At 34.5% G+C, this 21,011-nt stretch overlaps 1 protein-coding gene across 2 annotated transcripts; it reads right to left on the bottom strand.

The window, feature by feature from the left end:
* Positions 1-1,896: 1,896 nt before the first annotated feature.
* Positions 1,897-19,839, bottom strand: ptdss2 (phosphatidylserine synthase 2). Of its 2 annotated transcripts, XM_048158264.1 has the most exons (12): positions 18,977-19,836; positions 16,363-16,464; positions 15,202-15,284; positions 12,343-12,410; positions 12,127-12,261; positions 8,897-8,947; positions 8,610-8,723; positions 8,412-8,530; positions 8,210-8,324; positions 7,983-8,128; positions 5,711-5,896; positions 1,897-3,224 (listed from the first exon to the last, which is right to left on the bottom strand). In XM_048158264.1, exons 1-12 carry the CDS (start codon positions 19,075-19,077, stop codon positions 3,065-3,067), a joined length of 1,380 nt encoding a protein of 459 aa, XP_048014221.1. In that variant the 5' UTR covers positions 19,078-19,836; the 3' UTR covers positions 1,897-3,064. The 2 variants fall into 2 exon arrangements, with proteins under 2 accessions (XP_048014221.1, XP_048014220.1); XM_048158263.1 differs by having other exon boundaries at positions 12,127-12,410; positions 18,977-19,839.
* Positions 19,840-21,011: the final 1,172 nt, after the last annotated feature.

Below are 21,011 nucleotides of genomic sequence, written 5' to 3'. Positions count from 1 at the left end.
CGTTTAGGTTTGTTTTTATAATATGGATGATTATGGGGTAACATAACCTATATACTATGAAACAAACTAGCAACTTGAATAAATTCAGTAGTTTCTACATGCATAAAGCGTTTTGCTGGGAAATGTAGTTTGAAACAATCAAAAAGTGCTCTAATAAAAGTGTTTGCTTTTTGGGTAAGTAAAACTAAAATTTTAACATTTAAAGTCATTGGATAAAGCGATTTTAGGATGAAATGAAGAACTAGCGGTTTCTAAATAAATACAGCTTTTTGCTAGGAAATGTAGTTTGAAACTAAGAACATGAGTAAATTGAGTAGATTAAAAAAAAAAATCAAAAACTAAAATAATAAATTAGCTAGGTGCTTTTGGTTATTAAAACAAAACAAAAATTAAAACTTGGATAACCATGATTGTAGAAAGAAACAGTGAACTTGAATAAATAGGGTAGTTTTATTGGGAAATGTGGTTTTAAATGAACAAAAACTAAAATAACGATGATACGGAAGAGGATTAGGGCCAAGCAATAATAAAAAAATAAAACCATCTCAAGATTAAAGTTGTTAAATTTCGAGAAAAAAGTCGAAATAAAATGTTGAGAATAAACTCGTTAAATTACGAGAAAAAACTTGTTAAATTTCGAGAAAAAGGTCGAGATAAAATGTTGAGAATAAACATTAAATTACGAGAAAAAACTTGTTAAATTTCGAGAAAAAAGTCGAGATAAAATGTTGAGAATAAACTCGTTAAATTACGAGAACAAATTCGTTAAATTACGAGAAAAAACTCGTTAAATTTCGAGAAAAAGGTCGAGATAAAATGTTGAGAATAAACTCATTAAATTACGAGAAAAAACTTGTTAAATTTCAAGAAAAAAGTCGAGATAAAATGTTGAGAATAAACTCGTTAAATTACGAGAAAAAACTCATTAAATTTCGAGAAAAAAGTCGAGATAAAATGTTGAGAATAAACTCGTTAAATTACGAGAACAAATTCGTTAAATTACGAGAAAAAACTCGTTAAATTTCGAGAAAAAGGTCGAGATAAAATGTTGAGAATAAACTCATTAAATTACGAGAAAAAACTTGTTAAATTTCGAGAAAAAAGTCAAGATAAAATGTTGAGAATAAACTCGTTAAATTACGAGAAAAAAACTCGTTAAATTTCGAGAAAAAGGTCGAGATAAAATATTGAGAATAAACTCGTTAAATTATGAGAAAAAAAACTCGTTAAATTTCAAGAAAAAAGTCAAGATAAAATGTTGAGAATAAACTCGTTAAATTACGAGAACAAATTCGTTAAATTATGAGAAAAATGTTGTTAAATTATCATAATTTAACGACTTTTTTCTCGTAATTTAATTACTTTATTCTCAACATTTTATCTTGACTTTTTTTCTCGAAATTTAACAACTTTTTTTTCTCATAATTTAACGACTTTTTTCTCGTAATTTAATTACTTTATTCTCAACATTTTATCTTGACTTTTTTTCTCGAAATTTAACAACTTTTTTTCTCATAATTTAACGACTTTTTTCTCGTAATTTAATTACTTTATTCTCAACATTTTATCTTGACTTTTTTTCTCGAAATTTAACAACTTTTTTTTCTCATAATTTAACGACTTTTTTCTCGTAATTTAATGAGTTTATTCTCAACATTTTATTTTGACTTTTTTCTCGAAATTTAATGAGTTTATTCTCAAAATTTAACAACTTTAATCTCAAGATGGTTTTATTTTTTTATTATTGATTGGCCCTAATCCTCTTCCGTACGATGATGATGATGATTTTTACCTGAAATTAAATCTGAGAGTGCTTTGAAGCAAACAAGTTCCATTACTTTCCATACACTTCAGCTTACCAAAAGACCATAAAGAAAATATGAATATAAAACGAAAAAGGTTAAAGAGGAAGAACTCCCTTTTTATTTATTGAAAACATTATAAAATATGAACTCCCAGCTGTAACATGTCTACATGAACCACTAGTAGCAGAGGCAGACAGATCATCACATGGTCCCACAGAGATTTCAGAGAGAGAGAATTCTGATCATTAGGACGAGAACATATACTGCGATTTTAACTTTCCCCTCATAGTTAAATGAACCCTAAACACCGTCAGTAACATGATACTACACAGTAACAGCTCAGGCATTGGCGCTGAAGTCGAACTAGTGCTAGACGTTTACATTCACAGTAAGATTATAATGGTGTTCGAAACACCGGATCAGGCCGTTTTGGACTTGCACATTATCAGAATACAGACACACTATCACAACAACACAACAAGCACACAACCCACTCACTGCGACCAGATCCTAAACACGTAGCTTTGGGATGACTTCTGATTTTTCCCCCCCCATTTATCAGACCCAAAAGGTTCTGTCTATGGTTTCCCAGCATCAGCAAGATGAGTGTTTTGGCTGTTATGGTCTCACGCACACATTCACACATGCAAACGGAAGGTTTTAACAACACAAAGTTCTTCAATTTTGGTCCAGTCATGGCACTGACCCATGTTAAAAAGGTCAGAGGGATTGTCCGTGTGTGAGTTGCTTGTGTAACAGGCACGCTAACCTCCTTTAGCATCCTAAACATAGCATAAGTATACAGCCGATTAAATAATTACATTCTCATAGCTTTTTAAATATAGTTTTATAGCTTATGTGAGGATGTTTAGGAGCACTTTCCCACTAAACGTCACTTAAAAAGGATTGTTTTATTCATAAATGGCTATATGTGCACTTCCTCTACCCCCAGCTCACTGCATAGTGTTCTGCATCGACATGTGTCTTCCTGCATAGCACCGATCAATAAACCCCAAACCAGAGGGACAGTGGACCCCGAACCCTAAACGCCTCACCTATGTAACAGCTACAAAGACATTTTTTTCCTAAATATACAACAACCCTCTCTGTGTGGAGAGAAAAATGATGGCATCAACCTGTCTGGAAGCAGCTCGACAGACACCGTGAGTGTTGGTATGATCTGAAACAGGATTACAAACACAAATGTGTGTCCAGTTGCGATGTGCAGCGCATGGCTGTTTGCGTGTGGAAGGATGGATTCATGACTTCCTTTGTCGGACCGTGTCCATGCTGCCGTTTAGTTTGCTACGGCCGGACGAGGCCGTGTTGCTGCCGTCGGCATGTCCAGGGACTCTGTCCCGATCCGAAGACCCTTCCTGTCTGCGCCGCCGTGTTTCTTTGTATCGGAGTGTGATGTCACTGTCAAAGCAGAACACATCTTAGTCAGAACGCTGGGTCAGTTTCTGATGCTTTACTAAATGAATAGCATAATGACATCCTACCTGCAGTGTTATATGCTGCAGAAATAGTCAAGATTCAGTGTTTGAGTTAAACAATCAGACTACTTTTTATAGTAACAAGTAACACATTACTTTTTCAAATTATTACAAAATATCCAAGTTACTTTTTCACAAGTATTGACTGACAGCTCTCCTGTCCTCATGTTGAGAGAAATAAAGTGTGCACTGTGTGAACATGATGGTTATTGTAGTTCTAAACTGAATGTAGTTCTAAAATGAATAAAAACTGTGAAATGCAATCTCAATTCAACCATACTAATAAGCAAAAATGACTTTAGATTAGATTTATAAATGAGAGTGTTGAACTTCCTTCTCCTGTATCCTATTTTTCTTTAATTCAGAATGGCAGCACAGCTGAAAGGTTTGTTTGAGCTGCGCCCTCTACTGTACAGACGTGAATCTGCATTTCCTTCAGCCTGAGGCTTATTTATTTAACTTTTGGTGTGAAACCTGTATGAATCGCTTTCTTTTGTGGAACATAAAAAGATATTTTGAAGTGTGTCGGTAACCAAACTTTTTTGGCTACCAACGAAAGATACTGCAACATTTCTTAAATTATCTTTTATGTTCCAAAGAAAAAAAGAAATTCATACAGTTTTGAAGCAACAGGGAGAGTAAACGGTGACAATTTTCATTTTTTGTTGAACTATCATTTTAATAGCCAATTAAAACCAATTAATCTCATGGCATTTTTTTATGCAATTGTGACTGCAATGTAAATGCATTCATGCCAAGCTGTAATAAACAGTCTGTAAATATCTAAATACCAATTCAGATGTGGCTTCTGGAAAGGAAAAAAAAACAAAAAAAAAACATGGCCATTGTAGCCTAAAGGTTTGTGTAATAAATTCTATGTTGAATCAAATCAAATCAAATACTTATACAGTTAATTTTTGTAATATCTAATAGATGCTTTTCTCATTTACCACAATAATGACTATTTTTGGGGGGTCATTTCTCAGCCAAATTCGATGAAATTTGTGATTAATTAATTGCCACATCATTTAATATATATATATATATATATATATATATATATATATATATATATATATATATATATATATATATATATATATATATACACACACACACAGTCCAGTCCAAAAGTTTGGAACCACTAAGATTTTTAATGTTTTTAAAAGAAGTTTCGTCTGCTCACCAAGGCTACATTTATTTAATTAAAAATACAGTAAAAAACAGTAATATTGTGAAATATTACTACAATTTAAAATAACTGTGTACTATTTAAATATATTTGACAAAGTAATTTATTCCTGTGATCAAAGCTGAATTTTCAGCATCGTTACTCCAGTCTTCAGTGTCACATGATCCTTCAGAAATCATTCTAATATGCTGATCTGCTGCTCAATAAACATTTATGATTATTTTCAATGTTGAAAACAGTTGTGTACTTTTTTTTTTTCAGGATTCCTTGATGAATAGAAAGTTCAAAAGAACAGCATTTATCTGAAATACAAAGCTTCTGTAGCATTATACACTACCGTTCAAAAGTTTGGGGTCAGTAAGAATTTTTATTTTTATTTTTTTGAAAAGAAATTAAAGAAATGAATACTTTTATTCAGCAAGGATGCATTAAATCAATCAAAAGTGGCAGTAAAGACATTTATAATGTTACAAAAGATTAGATTTCAGATAAACACTGTTCTTTTGAACTTTCTATTCATCAAATAATCCTGAAAAAAAATATTGTACACAAATATTTTGTACAATTGTACACATTAAATGTTTCTTGAGCAGCAGATCAGCATATTAGAATGATTTCTGAAGGATCATGTGACACTGAAGACTGGAGTAATGATGCTGAAAATTCAGCTTTGCATCACAGGAATAAATTACTTTGTGAAAGATATTCAAATAGTACATAGTTATTTTAAATTGTAATAATATTTCACAATATTACTGTTTTTACTGTATTTTTAATTAAATAAATGTAGCCTTGGTGAGCAGACGAAACTTCTTTTAAAAACATTAAAAATCTTAGTGGTTCCAAACTTTTGGACTGTACTATATATATATATATATATATATATATTATATTATATTATATTATATGCTGATGACAAGAACAATAATACCCACTCTTTCACATACTACAAAAAAATAGTAAGCAAAATAATATATATATACTGGTGCAGAATTAAGTAAATAGTATGCTAGGGTTTGATTCTGATCTGAACCGTGATTGCAATATGGTTTGATTCATTTGAACTATTTGGATGATTTTTCTCTCTTGTAAAAGGTTAAAAAATATATATATTTTGTGTAAGAAATGAACAAATGTTATTAATAATAACTGATTAAATCTGCATTTATACTGCTATCAGTGATTGTAGTTAAAGAGCTGATGTGTAGGGTCATTACCGGATGAAAAACCGCCACAAGGTCCAAATAAGGATGAGAACGATTCCAAGTATCCAGCACTGAGTGACGAAGAAGGGGATTGGCAGCATGATGGTATTGGGATCGTATTTAACCACGATCAGAAACTCTGTAACAGTGATGGTCGCCACAATCCACGCTTGCTGGCCCAACTTTTTATGGAATTTCCTACAATGCAAATAATACATTAGATTTAGTTACTGCAAACACACAAATGGAGGCATGACAGCAAAAAAAAAACCTTCCTATTGAGCTGCCTAACTAGGTCATATTTTTTTAGGCCTCAAAAGCATGTCCCAGAAAAGCCACTCCAAACAACACAATCTTAGTGGCACACAGTGGCGGCTGGTGGAAAATTTTCTAGGTAGGGCTGTGTTTAAGCAAAACGTTAACAGAAGGAGACTTAAAACATATTTTGAAAGCTTGAAACATTTTAAATAAAGATAATAATTTTACCAAGTTGAGTATTAAGTTTGAGGATGATTCTTGTATCATGTACAGTACAGTCCAAAAGTTTGGAACCACTAAGATTTTTAATGTTTTTAAAAGAAGTTTCGTCTGCTCACCAAGGCTACATTTATTTAATTAAAAATACAGTAAAAACAGTAATATTGTGAAATATTATTACAATTTAAAATAACTGTGTACTATTTAAATATATTTGACAAAGTAATTTATTCCTGTGATGGCAAAGCTGAATTTTCAGCATCGTTACTCCAGTCTTCAGTGTCACATGATCCTTCAGAAATCATTCTAATATGCTGATCTGCTGCTCAATAAACATTTATGATTATTTTCAATGTTGAAAACAGTTGTGTACTTTTTTTTTCAGGATTCCTTGATGAATAGAAAGTTCAAAAGAACAGCATTTATCTGAAATACAAAGCTTCTGTAGCATTATACACTACCGTTCAAAAGTTTGGGGTCAGTAAGAATTTTTATTTTTATTTTTTTGAAAAGAAATTAAAGAAATGAATACTTTTATTCAGCAAGGATGCATTAAATCAATCAAAAGTGGCAGTAAAGACATTTATAATGTTACAAAAGATTAGATTTCAGATAAACACTGTTCTTTTGAACTTTCTATTCATCAAATAATCCTGAAAAAAAATATTGTACACAAATTTTTTGTACAATTGTACACATTAAATGTTTCTTGAGCAGCAGATCAGCATATTAGAATGATTTCTGAAGGATCATGTGACACTGAAGACTGGAGTAATGATGCTGAAAATTCAGCTTTGCATCACAGGAATAAATTACTTTGTGAAATATATTCAAATAGAAAACAGTTATTTTAAATTGTAATAATATTTCACAATATTACTGTTTTTTACTACATTTTTAATTAAATAAATGTAGCCTTGGTGAGCAGACGAAACTTCTTTTAAAAACATTAAAAATCTTAGTGGTTCCAAACTTTTGGACTGTACTATATGTGTCACAAGTCAATACATTGTATGGGTCAAAATTATCTATTTTTCTTTTATGCCAAAAATCATTAGGATATTAAGTAAAGATCATGTTGCATGAAGATATTTTGTAAATTTCCTACTGTAAATATATAAAACATTTATTTTTGTGAGTGGATATGCATTGCTAAGGACTTCATCTGGACAACTTTAAATGCGATTTTCTCAGTATTTTAATTTTTTTGCACCCTCAGATTTTCAAATAGTTGTATCTCAACCAAATATTGTCTTATCCTAACAAACCATACATCAATGAAAGGCTAATTTATTTAGCTTTAAATGATGTATAAATCATAATTTCAAAAAATTGACCCTTATGACTGGTTTTGTGGTCCAGGGTCACATATATACACACACACAAAGTCAAGCTGCAGTACCAAACAGGACCACTAGATGCCAACAAACCACTAGACCAGCTGCTTTAACCTCAATACATAGATATACAGACTCATTCAGAATTATTTAACACAGCAAAACACAAATAAATAAAATCAAAATGTGTCAAATGTGGTGATCTGAAGGTGGCTCAACATCATCAATGTACTCTTCATTTGTCAGAGCGAGTGTTTGATGTCCATATGTACATAAACACCCCAAATATAGCACACATACTACGTTTTTCAGTTTAACTTGGATATACATCACAGTAGAGAAGAAAAGATTATAGCAACTTCCGTTTCAAGCCAACTTTAACGAAACTGCTGAAGCTAACTAGCAGCCTACATTAACCACAGTTAGTGAAGCAGCTCATTTAAATTGAAAAGGCTCTAGATTGTACGTACGGATCATCCATGAAGTCGTAGATCTCCCTCATGGCCACTCCGCCCACGTTCACAAAGAAGACGAGCCGCAAAAGCACCAGATAATGCTCCGGAGGCATCCACAGCACGAACTTCAGATAAAACGTATTCAGCTCTGCCAACAAGAACTGCAAACAAGGGTGAAAACAGGGTCATTTTTATTTCAAAATCATTGTGCGGTGATTATGTGCACTAGTCATGTGACTCACCATGAAAATAATACCCAACACCGCCAGCCATCTTCGCAGGTTAGACGCCGGACGCCATTCAAACTTCACCCAGCTGTACGGGGTAAACTGGAACGCGATTCGCTTAATTTTCCCCCTTTAACACAAAAATTGCAGGGTGTCATGACAGTTCAGTGTGTTTTACCTGCTGACAGATCCTTTGAGAGGTTTCATGTGTTTTTACTTGTATGTTGGGATGTGCCACAATCCCTGCCACTGATACGGCTTCATGGAGAGCCAACCGAGCGTCTTCATGCCGCAGTAAATGCCCAACCCGTTACACAGCAACACATCCATGATCCACTGCAGCAGGAGAGATTCATTTCATCTGACCTCTTAAAACAGTCTGATTCACAGGGTGTATCTGCTGTGTTTTACTCACATGGTCCCACCAGCACTCTGAGAAGTTGGGCAGCTGGTGTTCGAGGCTGTACTCCAGGAACTCAAACATCACGCTGATGATCATACACATCCACCAGTCCCTGATCATCAGTGTCTGACACACACAGAGACAAACACATGACTAAATGTTTCTAATTCAATTTTTTGATGCTGTCTGCTGATTTCAAACATGTGGCAGCGCGTTTATCCGCCAAACCCAGACATGCTGTTGCACAGAATAAATCAGACAGCGGTGGATAGATTCAGACAGATAGTTACAACACCAACCTTAATGTACCAGCCGAGAAAATGGGCAGGAACAAATCCATCCATTTTGTCCTGTTGGGGAAATAAATAATTGTCTTCAGATACAAAATCAAAGTAAAGTATTAAAAACAACATTAAAAATAAAATGCACCCTGTTGATTTCAATAAATGTCCCTGAACACGGCATTTAAAACAGGGATTTTAAAATTAAACTAAAGGCTTTTTTGAGAGCTGCATAAATAAATTTAATACCATATGTGTAGAGCAGCGCTATTGTAACATGCAAACCATAAAATCACAAGATTAACAACTTCAAATTATTTTATTAAGCCATATTCCTGTTTTGCTGTCTCAAAATTTAAGACCTCTTGAAATGATAATTAAAGGGTTAATTCACCCAAAAATGAAAATTATCCCATTAGGTGTATATGACTATATTCTTTCAGACGAACACAATCAGAGATATATTTAAAAAATATCCGTTCTCCTCCAAGTTTTATAATGGTAGTGAAGGGGAGAACAGATTTTGAAGCAAGTTTTAAATATGGACATTTTTCTCATAAAAAAAAAAAAAAAAAAAAAAAAAACATTGCTTCGCTTCAGAAGGCCTTTATCAACCAACTGGAGCCGATTTTTTTATGGATACAGGGTTCCTACACATTTTCCATTTTAAAATTCCATACTTTTCCAGACCTCCTTCAAAACGATTTCTGCCACTGGTAAGCTTCGTGTCCTTTTCTATGTTTTCTCTGCTTCATGTTTGTAGTCCGGGTCCTACAGTCTTTTAGTGATTTTTAAATTAGTGTTTGATTGTTGAAAAAGTTTTGTATTAAGTATTCACATCTAGGCCCTTATAGCTTATAGTGCATATATTTAGCAAAATGCTCCTCTCGAAGTTCATTTTTGTAGCTGAATAATGAGTATTTGGACAATGAACGGCTTTTCTGAGGTAGGCTAAACGTGACATTTTTACAAGTCGTTTTATTGATGCCTTTCTGCGGTTGAAACACTGATTTCAGTAAGTTGTACTGTATCTTTCAACATACCTTCGGATGTTCATTCATGTTTATTTTGTGCTGTAACTAGTAAAGCGGAAGAGATGGTTGACTCACGAGCGCTACAGCGATCTGTCACGCCACAAAGCACCAAGAAAGATCGCGACTCACTCCAGTCTATGGGAAAGTAGCCCATTTTCGATTCTTGTGAGAATCTTGACACAATTCAAAATGGCTAATTTTGTCAAAAAGTGACTAGTTTGCAGGTATGATAAATTAGAAAACTGAATAGAGCCAAAAGTCTGGAAACACAAATATTTTTCCATACACTGATTTCTTTTTTCCATACTTTTCCAGACCTGGAAATTACTCAAATCAAATTCCATACTTTTCCAAACTGCGTAGGAACCCTGTGGATAGATGAATTTTTTGGGGCTTCAAAATCTGTTCTCCCCTTCACTACCATTATAAAGCTTGGAAGACTAAGGATATATTTAAATATATTTCTGATTGTGTTCATCTGAGAGAAGATAGTCATATACACCTAGGATGGCTTGAGGGTGAGTAAATCATGGGATAATTTTCATTTTTGGGTGAACTAAAAACTTTTCATATACCATTAAAGACACTTTATGGCAGGGGTCTCAAACTCAAATCGTTGCTGTGATTGACACCTCATAGGAGGGCCATTTTAATATTCAAGCACAAGAAAGCGCAATATTTTTGAAAATTTACTTTCCTTTGCATTATTTCTCATTTACTTCAAATTTAATTACTAAAATATTTTTGCCATAGGCATACTTAACGAAAAAAGTAAACAGCAGTGTGTCTATCATTGTTACATACAGTATTAGTACATTACAGTAACAGTTAGTGCAAATAATTTCCCTTACTTTATTTTAGCTTAAATATATCCAAATCTTGCACTGAACAACACTGTGCTGAACAAATGCAATCCCCGAATACATTTGTATTCTATTTCTTTCCAGACACCTGGCAGCGCTTCTCCTCACACAGCTGAGCCACATTTGTCCAAGATGCCGTTTGAGCATCGTAATGTTTACTGGTTGCATCGGACGCGTTTCGGTGATTTAAATCGACGCTCGTGACTTGCGCGAGTGCTTTTACTGAAATTTAGGCAAGCTTGTTTTTTGCGAGATGAAAACATCTCAACTTTTCAGAATGCTGCAAGTGCATGTGACAAGGACCAATCGAAAGCTCAGCCGAACAGCTGATCATAGCTGTACAGGGCGGGTTTTTATTTCTCATCTTCATAAATATGTCTAGTAGTAGATTTAATGCAAGGACTTGAAATCAATTATTCTTTTGATGAAACTTAGTCATTGTGAAGAGGGCAGTTCATGGTTGCATAGCAACGACAGACGCCACAGGAGCGAAAGCGCTCTGGAAAGAAGGAGAAAACAGTGCGGCCGCTTATGTGACGCGATATGCGAATGTCTAGAACTGCAAATTTTCTTTGCATATCAGACAGCTAGAGAAAATACTACAATGTCCATCCTTCTTGAAACTGTTTGTGTCCCATCCACTTTCCTTTTCGGTTTGGGAAAAAAAAAAAAAAAAAAACAACAACATTTAATTCGCACAGCCAAACCACAATTAAACTACAAAAGCCCAGAACCAGCTCTCATCAAATCTGCCTGCGCGCTTATTGTATGAGACAACTAGAGAATAATAATAACAATTTAGCGAGCGGCGGGCCGTATTATGTTTTATTTTTGAGATCAGTTGCGGGCCGGGTGGAGGGGGAGGGCGGGCCGGGAGTTTGAGACCACTGCTTTATGGCCTTAAATTTGTTAGAACTGATTTTAACACTTTTTAGGACCTGTGGGGACCGTGATTTAAAAGAATAAAAAAAAATAAAAAATCTAATATTCAGTTGGTTGGTAATACATCACATTACAGACGTTTCATGCGGTTTAATTTTGTTCCTACACAGCTGTGCTAGTTTTATGTCTCTCATTTCACACTGCAGCCTCTACTCATATTATAATACTTCAGTTCAAATCAATATTTCATGTCTATTTATTTATTTATTTGAAAGTAACCTTATAAGAGCAGGAGAATGTACAGTCATTATCATCAGAGTTTATTCTGTGATGTACAAATGATTGTGCATTATCTCTAGGATTAGATGTATATTTAATACCAGGCTTATGCCTGACCCTCTGTAACACATGCATCTTTATCATCTGTGTCGATATTGGGGGTTTTTTTTATGTTGGTTGTAACGCATACCCAGATATTGTGGAAGGGGTCGGCAGGGTTTCCAGGGTCATAAATGAGACAGTTTCCGCCATAATCTCTTTCAGGAAGAGGGACGCCCAGCTTCGGGTCAATGTACTTCATAAACTGCCTGCCATCATGTACTGTCTGAAAGGAAAAAGAAAAATGAATATATGATACAATATCAAAACAATATGTAAGCTTGTGCTGTTGAGACTGATAACAAACCTGGAACAGGATGAAGATGAGGAAGAGTTCATACACAACAGAAACACACAGCCAGAAACGCCAGTAAGCTGCAGAGACAAACGCATAACCATAAACATCAACTCTCACATAAACACTAAAAATATCAAAGCAGTAAAATATAAATAGCTTTAATTATACTGGGGGTTTGTTGTTTGCATCACACCTGAACTTTCTGACCTGAAACAATTACAGTTCATCTGCATTTGTGTTATTGAGGTTTGTTGATGTTTCAACAATAAAACAACTTCTCGCACTTCATTGTGATTAAATTTTAACACCGTTTTCACTATGACAGGAAGCCAAACCTATAATTTGTCTCTACATTTTCTTCTCTGTTGACCGGAGGAGTCCATCAATCATCATTCAGGCTCCTGCGAGTGATGTGTTGAAAGCCTCAGGACCAGCTCATCCAGCAAAGCGAGTCGGCCCTCATAACACAACAGAGTATGTGTGTTGAAAGGGGAAGCGTGTTACTGTTGCTACAACAGTATTCTCATTGTTTCTTTATGTTGAAACTCTGTTCTCTGGAACAGAGAAACTCGCTGGATCTCTGGAAGTCTCTGGGTCTCTAACCATATCTTATCTAATCATAATTTAAAGGGTTAGTTCACGAAAAATGAAATTATCCAATGTTTACTTACCCTCAAGCCATCATAGGTGTATATGACTATCTTCTTTCAGACGAACACAATCGGAGATATATTTAAAAATATCCTTTCTCCTCCAAGCTTATAAAGGGGGGATTTTGAAGCAAAAAAAAAAAAAAAAAAATGTATTCATCCAACATGAAAGTAATCCATACGGCTCCAGTGGGCTAATAAAGGCCTTCTGAAGTGAAGCGATGGGTTTTTGTAAAACAATATCAATATTTAAAACTTTATTAACTATAATAACTTGCTTCTGATTAGGGCTGGGCGATATATCGCATGCGATTGTCACGCGCATTTTGTCAGTAAAGCCGGTTCCCTGATTACCGCTAAATCGCCATCACCTGCTTTCAAATGGAGCGGCATTTAATAGATTAATTATTGCAGATGGATCGCCTTCGATAATGAACGCGATATTGCGTAGCTTGTCAGTGAACTACGGTTCTGTCTATTAAATGCCGCTCCATTTGAAAGCAGCTGATGGCGATTTAGCGGTAATCAGGGAACCGGCTTTACTGACGAAATGCGCGTGACAATCGCATGCGATATATCGCCCAGCCCTACTTCCGACAGATGGAAAACTTGCACAGTATGCATTCAGTCGCCTGCCGGAAGCGAGTTATTTGAATTTATAATATCTTAAATATGGATCATTTTCTTACAAAAATGCATCGCTTTGCTTTAAAAGATTTTTGAATTTGACTTTATTATCCCCCTGGAGCCATATGGATTATTTTTATTATAAATGGATTAATTTTTTAGGCTTCGAAATCTGCCCCCCCCACCCTTCATTACCATTTTAGAGTTTGTAAGAGCAAGGATATTTTTAAATATATCTCAGATTTCGTCTGAAAGAAGATATACACCTAGGATGGCTTGAGGGGGAGTAAATCATGGGATAATTTAAAATTTTGGAGGAACTATCCCTTTAAAAAAGTTAAACTACAGCCAAGCTGAAGCTACCCCTTTGATTAGTAAGTTCTTACTGTTGAATAGTTTTAGTAATAATAAAATAATAAACATAAAAATAAACAATTATGTTTATTAATTGTAATTAATATTTTATAGTCATATTTTGACTACATTTTGGTTGTTAATTTACATGACAACGCCATTTTGGGGGCCTGAAAACAGGTTTCAAAGTGCAAATATTTTGAAAACGATACCGTTATGGTCTCCGTGTAAACTATAAAAACACAAATTTTCGAAAACAATGACGTCATGCGTATGCGTATTACATGTTCAGTTTATAGGCGTGTAGTCTTTATTTACAAAGTGAGATCGCCAACTAGTGGCCTGGCAGCAGAATACAGCATTTATAGTCATTTTTGTGGATCCGTGTGAATGGAACATTTTCAAAAACGCAGAAGAAAAAATGTCGTAAAAAAATCGTGTAAACGTACACTTAATTTCTTTATTTTCAAACGTTAATCCATCAAGCTTTTGTTTTGGCAGAAATTCTCAGGGAGACCTTTAAGTTTCTACAGCAAGCCAAGCCAATCTGAGACGCTGAAAACACCAGATCTTGAGCTGCTTGCATGTAAATGTGCTTAGACATATCACAATTTTGGTTTTATTTTGATTGCATCTTTAATTCAGAGTTAATATAACTTTAAAAAAGAAAAACCTCAATCTATAATCTAATCTAAAACAGGAATGCAGTTAATTATTTAAATTTATATTGTAACACAAAAATAAAATGCCATGTACTTCTGGGAGCACTACTGAGTGATGACTCAAAGGACTGTGAATCATTGAGATAAAGACAAATGAATCAGTTTTCCAAACACTACTTGCAAAGTCCTTCCAGAAGACTGTCTGATCATTGCATCAGCTTGCTCAATTGTAATGTAATGTGAAAAACAAAGATGTGTTTGTTTAGTCACGTAACACTGCTAGTTGTTGGAAAGCATGTTACTGGAAATGCTAACCTATTCTCAAAGCAGCCGAGCAAATGTCACACTACTGAAACATGTGGTTAAGTCACTACTTTTAGCTACTCCGCCCCAATGGCACCATGGGATCATCTCACAATTATAGCATCTCATCCTCACTGTAAACCGCACCAACAAAGAGGAGCCGAAGTTGACGTGAAGGTGATGTGAAACCTGGGTTAATGTTAAATCATCTTTGAATAAAGGTTAGCTTCGGTTAGGGTTAGATAATGTTTAAGTAAAGGTTATGGTCTGACCTGGGTGAGGGCGCGTGAAGGGACCGTCTTTAGCTTGTGTTACTCCAAAACAAAGGAACACCAGAATACTGGCCACAATTCCTCTGAAAAAGACAAAAAAATACATATTAAAAACCAAACACTGATTAAGGGAACTGTAACTACACAACTACATTTATGAAAACAAATGTGGCATTGCTGGGTACAACAGTTTTCAGCATCTTTGGTTTTCAAAGTATTTTTCCAATATATTTTTTATAAAAAGTCTTTGTTAAAGCATTATAAGCCATGAACCAAACCAACCAGCTACACAGTGAATCACAACATTACAAACTTTGATATGAAGCAAAATAAATATTTGACCATCGGACAAGACTGTGTTTAACAACTTTAACAAGGGAAAGACCTACAATCCAATGAAAAATTAAAAAATGACAACTGAAATTAAAAATTATGAAGAAATCTAAAGCAACTTATTTAAAGATGTTGATATACCCATACATAACTATATAAAACAACATATTTTATGTTTATTGCAACAATATGCATATTATGCATACAAATATTTAAGTTTAAGAGTGTAGGGAAACTGCTTCTTAGGTGCTTTTGGGCAATTTGCTTCTGATTGGTGGAGATGCTCTGCAGAATTATGGGTAATGTAGTTTTCACCAGGAATTCTGCTGTTGAATATGATTATTTAAAAAATGAACTGAAATAATGTGTGTTGATGGCTTCCGCAGAAGTATATTCCATCGACTAACAAACTTGTAGCTCAAAATTTTCCCTATGGAAAAAAATGAATGGGATTCCTACTTCCGGAACCTGACTGTTGCACTCTTTACTAAGTCATGGTTGTCCAATATTTAGAGGCTGGTTTTAATCTTGCAAGCACAACTAATAATACCACACATGACATTCATACAGACATACTAGATGCTCTTTCTTCTGATAAAGGTCATGTGCTCTTAAGCACAGAGGGTCAGTCTGTGACCTGGACTTTGTGATATCACACATAATCCTGTTAGCCAATAAAAAGCAAGACACTTGCCAAGCCCCTCCCAGCTGCAGCCCTGTGACATTTCTGGCCACATCAGACCACTTTAACTTTAACTTCTGGTGGTGTGTCTCACTCTCTGACGCTCTGAAATGCGTTCTGGTCCCAGAGCTGAATGTCGGCCATACCTTTTAGTGTTGTACGCAGTGTCTTGTGGCGTCTCCTCCAATAGTGTCACATAAACCAGAGCACATGTCAGGATGAACAGCACTGTCAGGGTATGTGCCCTCCTGCAGATACAAGAGGATCAGAGTACAGAGCTTGTATTCAAAAGTTTTTGGCAGAAATCCGGTCTAGTGATTTTTTTTTTCTTTTCCCACAGCTAAAACCTGCTGATCTGGTATACAGGTTGATCATAAACACAACCCCGCCTCAACATACACACCCCAAAACACAAATTCACAAGGGGGAGAGAGGAGAGATCAGTGCAGCAGTTCATTACAGCAAATTTAGTTCTTGGGATTGATTTTCAAGGAGCATTTCGACCTTTTTCAGGTCAAAACAAGTTTTTAATTCTGAACAATTATGGTTGTTACCAACAAAATCTTACCAGAAAAATAATTAAATAATTATCATAAAATAATTACGGGTTGTAAAAACAGACAACTATTTTATTTTATAGTTGTAGTCTGATTTTGTTGCATAAAAAAAAAACTAAATCAGAAATAAAACAAAAATAGTTTCTGAATATTGGTTATAAAGACAACTTAGCATAAGTACTATTGGATTTTTATTACTACTATTAATAATATAGTTATTTATTTTACAACAACAATAATTTTTTTATAGTTATTGCATAAAAAAAAAAACAGGAATAAAACAAGAATTGGTTCTGAAAAGGGATGCACCGAAATTTTGGCTAATGAAAATTTTTCGGAAATCGAAAAGAGCTGAAATGGTTTTGGAGGGATGAAATCAGTGAAAAAAACAGACGTTTAATTATCGCTTCTCCGATGGCAACTTTTGACCATGTTCAACGTCATGCACACAATGTAGATAGGCTACAATAGTTAAACATATTAGCTGTGTGGACAATAGGATTGACAATATTAATTTAATGATTTTAATTGGTAGCCTATTGAATCATGGTATGATTTCTTAAATCTAAAATCTTTTAGTCTGCGCCGTTTTCTGTAATTCACAAACAAAACTTGAGTAAACATTTGTAGCGCCTGCCATCCAGTAATCGCAAAAATTGGTGCTTTGTTACTTTTAATATGAAGCAAAGTCTCAACTTAAAAATTCTTTTTGAGTTGATCACGAAATTCAAACAATAAATGTTGTTTTGGCGCTCTTTAATATGGCGTGACGGATCACTGTAGCCTCCTATCTCATCTCCTCTTCACTATTAGTTACAGCACCAAATAAACATGAATGAACATCAGAAGGTATGTTGATAGATACATTACAACTTATCGAAATGAATCCTGTCTCATGTAATCGCTCAGTGTTTCAACCAGGAAAAGACATCAATAAACAGCTTGTAGGCTATACAATGTCACTTAACGTTACATTTACCTCAAGAAAGCTATATTCAATGACAATAAACTCATTAGTTAGCTAGAAAAATTACTCTAGAGAAGAGCATTTTGCTAAATATATTACATAATTGTTGCATTTTTACTTAACCTGTTAGTGTTGTCTTCATTATTTCATGAATAAATCTGTCATGAAGACAAGTTATTACAGTTAACTGCCGTTTAAATGTTTATATTTACAATTCACCAACAAACTGGAGTAGGAACAATTGTGTTATTAAACGGTTTATATAAAATCTGTCTTATGTGCAGTTTAAATGTTTATAATATAGCTATTTGAGTGTTAATTATTAAATAAGTTTGATTAATTCATTTTAATGCTGGGCAAACGATTAATCGTGATTAATCGCATCCAAAATAAAAGTTTGTGTTTACATAATAAGTGTGTGTGCTGCGTTTTTTCTTAAATATATACATGCATCCGTGAGTATTTATACACATAATAATTATACACAGCACACACACATTATGTAAACACAAACTTTTATTTTGGATGCGATTAATCGCGATTAATCGTTTGACCAGCATTGATTTATTAATTATTTATTTTTGGTTTTGGCCCAGAATTTATTTCGGTGCATCCCTATGTTATAAAACAAAACGAAGACAAGATAATAATGCAAAAAAAAAAAAAAAAAAAAAAAAAAAAAAAATATTATATTATATATATATATATATATATATATGCAAAACAACTTAGCATAAGTATTATTGGATTATTACACTGGATTAATATTAATAATCATAATTTGGAATGATTTTGGATATTAAATAATTAAGAAATATATCAAATGTCATTCTTGGGCCACATATTTTATTTTTGCCAAAAGCCTAGGTCAGCTTTTGACACACAACTAACCTACAGAAAGTTTCCAGATTTAAACAGATGTGACAGCAGTTAACATATATAAACTATTCATCAATCTGTCATGTTTTCATCTCCACGAGTCTATGTTAGTGACTAATAAGAGGGAAAGAGTTCTTCCCACGGCATCTGTCCATCTTAAAGCCTTTATGGCTCGAGTGTCATTCTGCTGAGGTTGCAGAAGAGAGAAAAGCCGAGCAAAGCTGTAACACTACTGAACAGCCTCTGGACATCACACACAACATAAACCTCACACACAGGAAGAAAGGAAGACACAGAGCAGAATCAGCAAATACACAATCATCATATATTATCATAACATAAGAGATGTGAACTCACCAGAAGAATGTGTTGGTTCCATCATCGAACACTTCACACTCGGAGCGCCCGGATAACTGGAGATCATCTGCGCCTGACCTCTTCCACTCGCCTTTAGCCATCACGGCAGAGATAGTTTAAACTTAACCTGAACTAAACCTAACCCAACTGTGATCTCAATTACAACTAAACCCAACACAAATGAACCAAACTTACTCTAACACATCTATAATTACCAATCTTAACTTGAAGCAATGGACAAAACCTAGTTGACAGCTGAACTCTCTGTAAGCCAAAGACCTGTCACTTAAAAGTGGATGAAACCCCAACAGAACTGACTCAACCTGACCTGCAACTAAACTAGCCCCTAACCCAACCTACCCATGCTGTGATTTATAACCTGAATAGCACACCTGATATTAAAACAACTTAATCCTAACCGCTGAGATTTACTCCTCAACCTATATAAATCACTACAACTTAATTACTAACCCAAACAAACAAAGTACCACCTAAACCAGCACATCTGTGCGGACCTTTAAACCTGCAATAAGACATAAAACAACTAAAATCACAGTAAGTCACAGGAGCTCGAGCGCGCGTCCCGCCGCTGGCCGGTAACGGAGCGCGAGCGCATTAACCGGATCAACAGTCGCTCGGAGACGCGAGGCTTTAAGAACCGGTGGGAAAATAACGTCTTCAAGCGTTATACACGAAACTAACGCGGACGCATCATCCTCCGAGGGCCAATAAAACGATATTATAGGACTGCAGCAGACGCACGCGCACCTCTCGTGCACTTCAGAAAAATATAACCATCCTAAGGTCGCGCGGCATGGCGTCATTTCCGCTCATACCACAGGCGGCGTCACAAATTTGTGTTTGTGGTCATCAAACCATGTGCACAAATATGTAGGGAACCATTATGTGATTATTTTTTGTTGTTTATGTATAATGTATTTAATGACGCTGCAATAGTTAGGCTTATATATTATCTATAGTAAGTATAAGTATAGGTTGATGTAACTAACAAACCGTGTTTCTTTCCAGGTTTACACAATGATTGACAGATTACGTGTGTGGTGGAAAGGTTTACAAAAGGACAGTCTGTCACATGATCATAGGAAACATTATGATGTCTGTCCCATCCGAGACACCACCATCCACAGAATAAGTACATTAAACTAGGAAGTTTAAAACTGCTAGACAACACTGGAATAATTGCCATATATTATGTAAGCAGTCTGTTTGTGTAAAACACATTATGCCCTGCTTTAGCATGTGAACTCTAAAAGCCGTCACAGAAAGCGGAGTCAGCACAAATACAGCACGTAGGCAGTCTAAACATGTCAGTAGAGCTCATTTCCCTTATTTAGGATTGTATGGGCTGAAATAGATTATTACTAAGGGCTTGGTGCAACTTGCTGCAGCTCATAAAGCTGGTCAAACTTGCTTGTTGTAGTGAAAGACTGCACTAAAAATTCAAGATGCTTGTATTTTTTATTAAGTTGTAATTGTCTATTAAGATATACAGGTTGCATAATGTAAAAATGATGATTAAAGCCAGCAGTTAACAAGGTCATTTGCTTCTTATCTCTGATCTTGAGATTTACCTTGAAGTTTATTTAATGTAATACCATATTGTGATCAAAAGGGGGCGCTGTTGTATTAAACACAAAGCGCAACTGGTGAACCCAAATGATTAATTTCTGTTTTTTTCCTCAGGTTGATTTTTAACATCCGTTTCTGTTTGGTATGTGAAGGTCACGTTAACACTGAGTTGGAAATGTTTATACTTTTAAAATATTATTATACTAAGTTTATAAATATATAATAATATACTAATTTATTTTTGCTAATTTTCAGTCATTTAATGTATATATTGTTTCCTTTTCCCATGCCCACATTTGTGTAATTAAAATTAAATAAAAAACATTGTAAAAATATTATGTCTTAAAAATCGTGAAATCAAGTAATTTCATTCACAATTTCAAATTAATGATATAAATGATTATTAAAAAATATATATATTTTAATATTAAAAGGTTAGTTCCCC

This window comes from Megalobrama amblycephala, linkage group LG15 (assembly GCF_018812025.1).
Source record: "Megalobrama amblycephala isolate DHTTF-2021 linkage group LG15, ASM1881202v1, whole genome shotgun sequence".
In the NCBI taxonomy this organism is placed as follows: Eukaryota; Metazoa; Chordata; class Actinopteri; order Cypriniformes; family Xenocyprididae; genus Megalobrama; species Megalobrama amblycephala.
The sequence above is the reverse complement of the archived record's forward strand: the minus strand, read 5'-3'. Positions and strand labels throughout refer to the sequence as shown.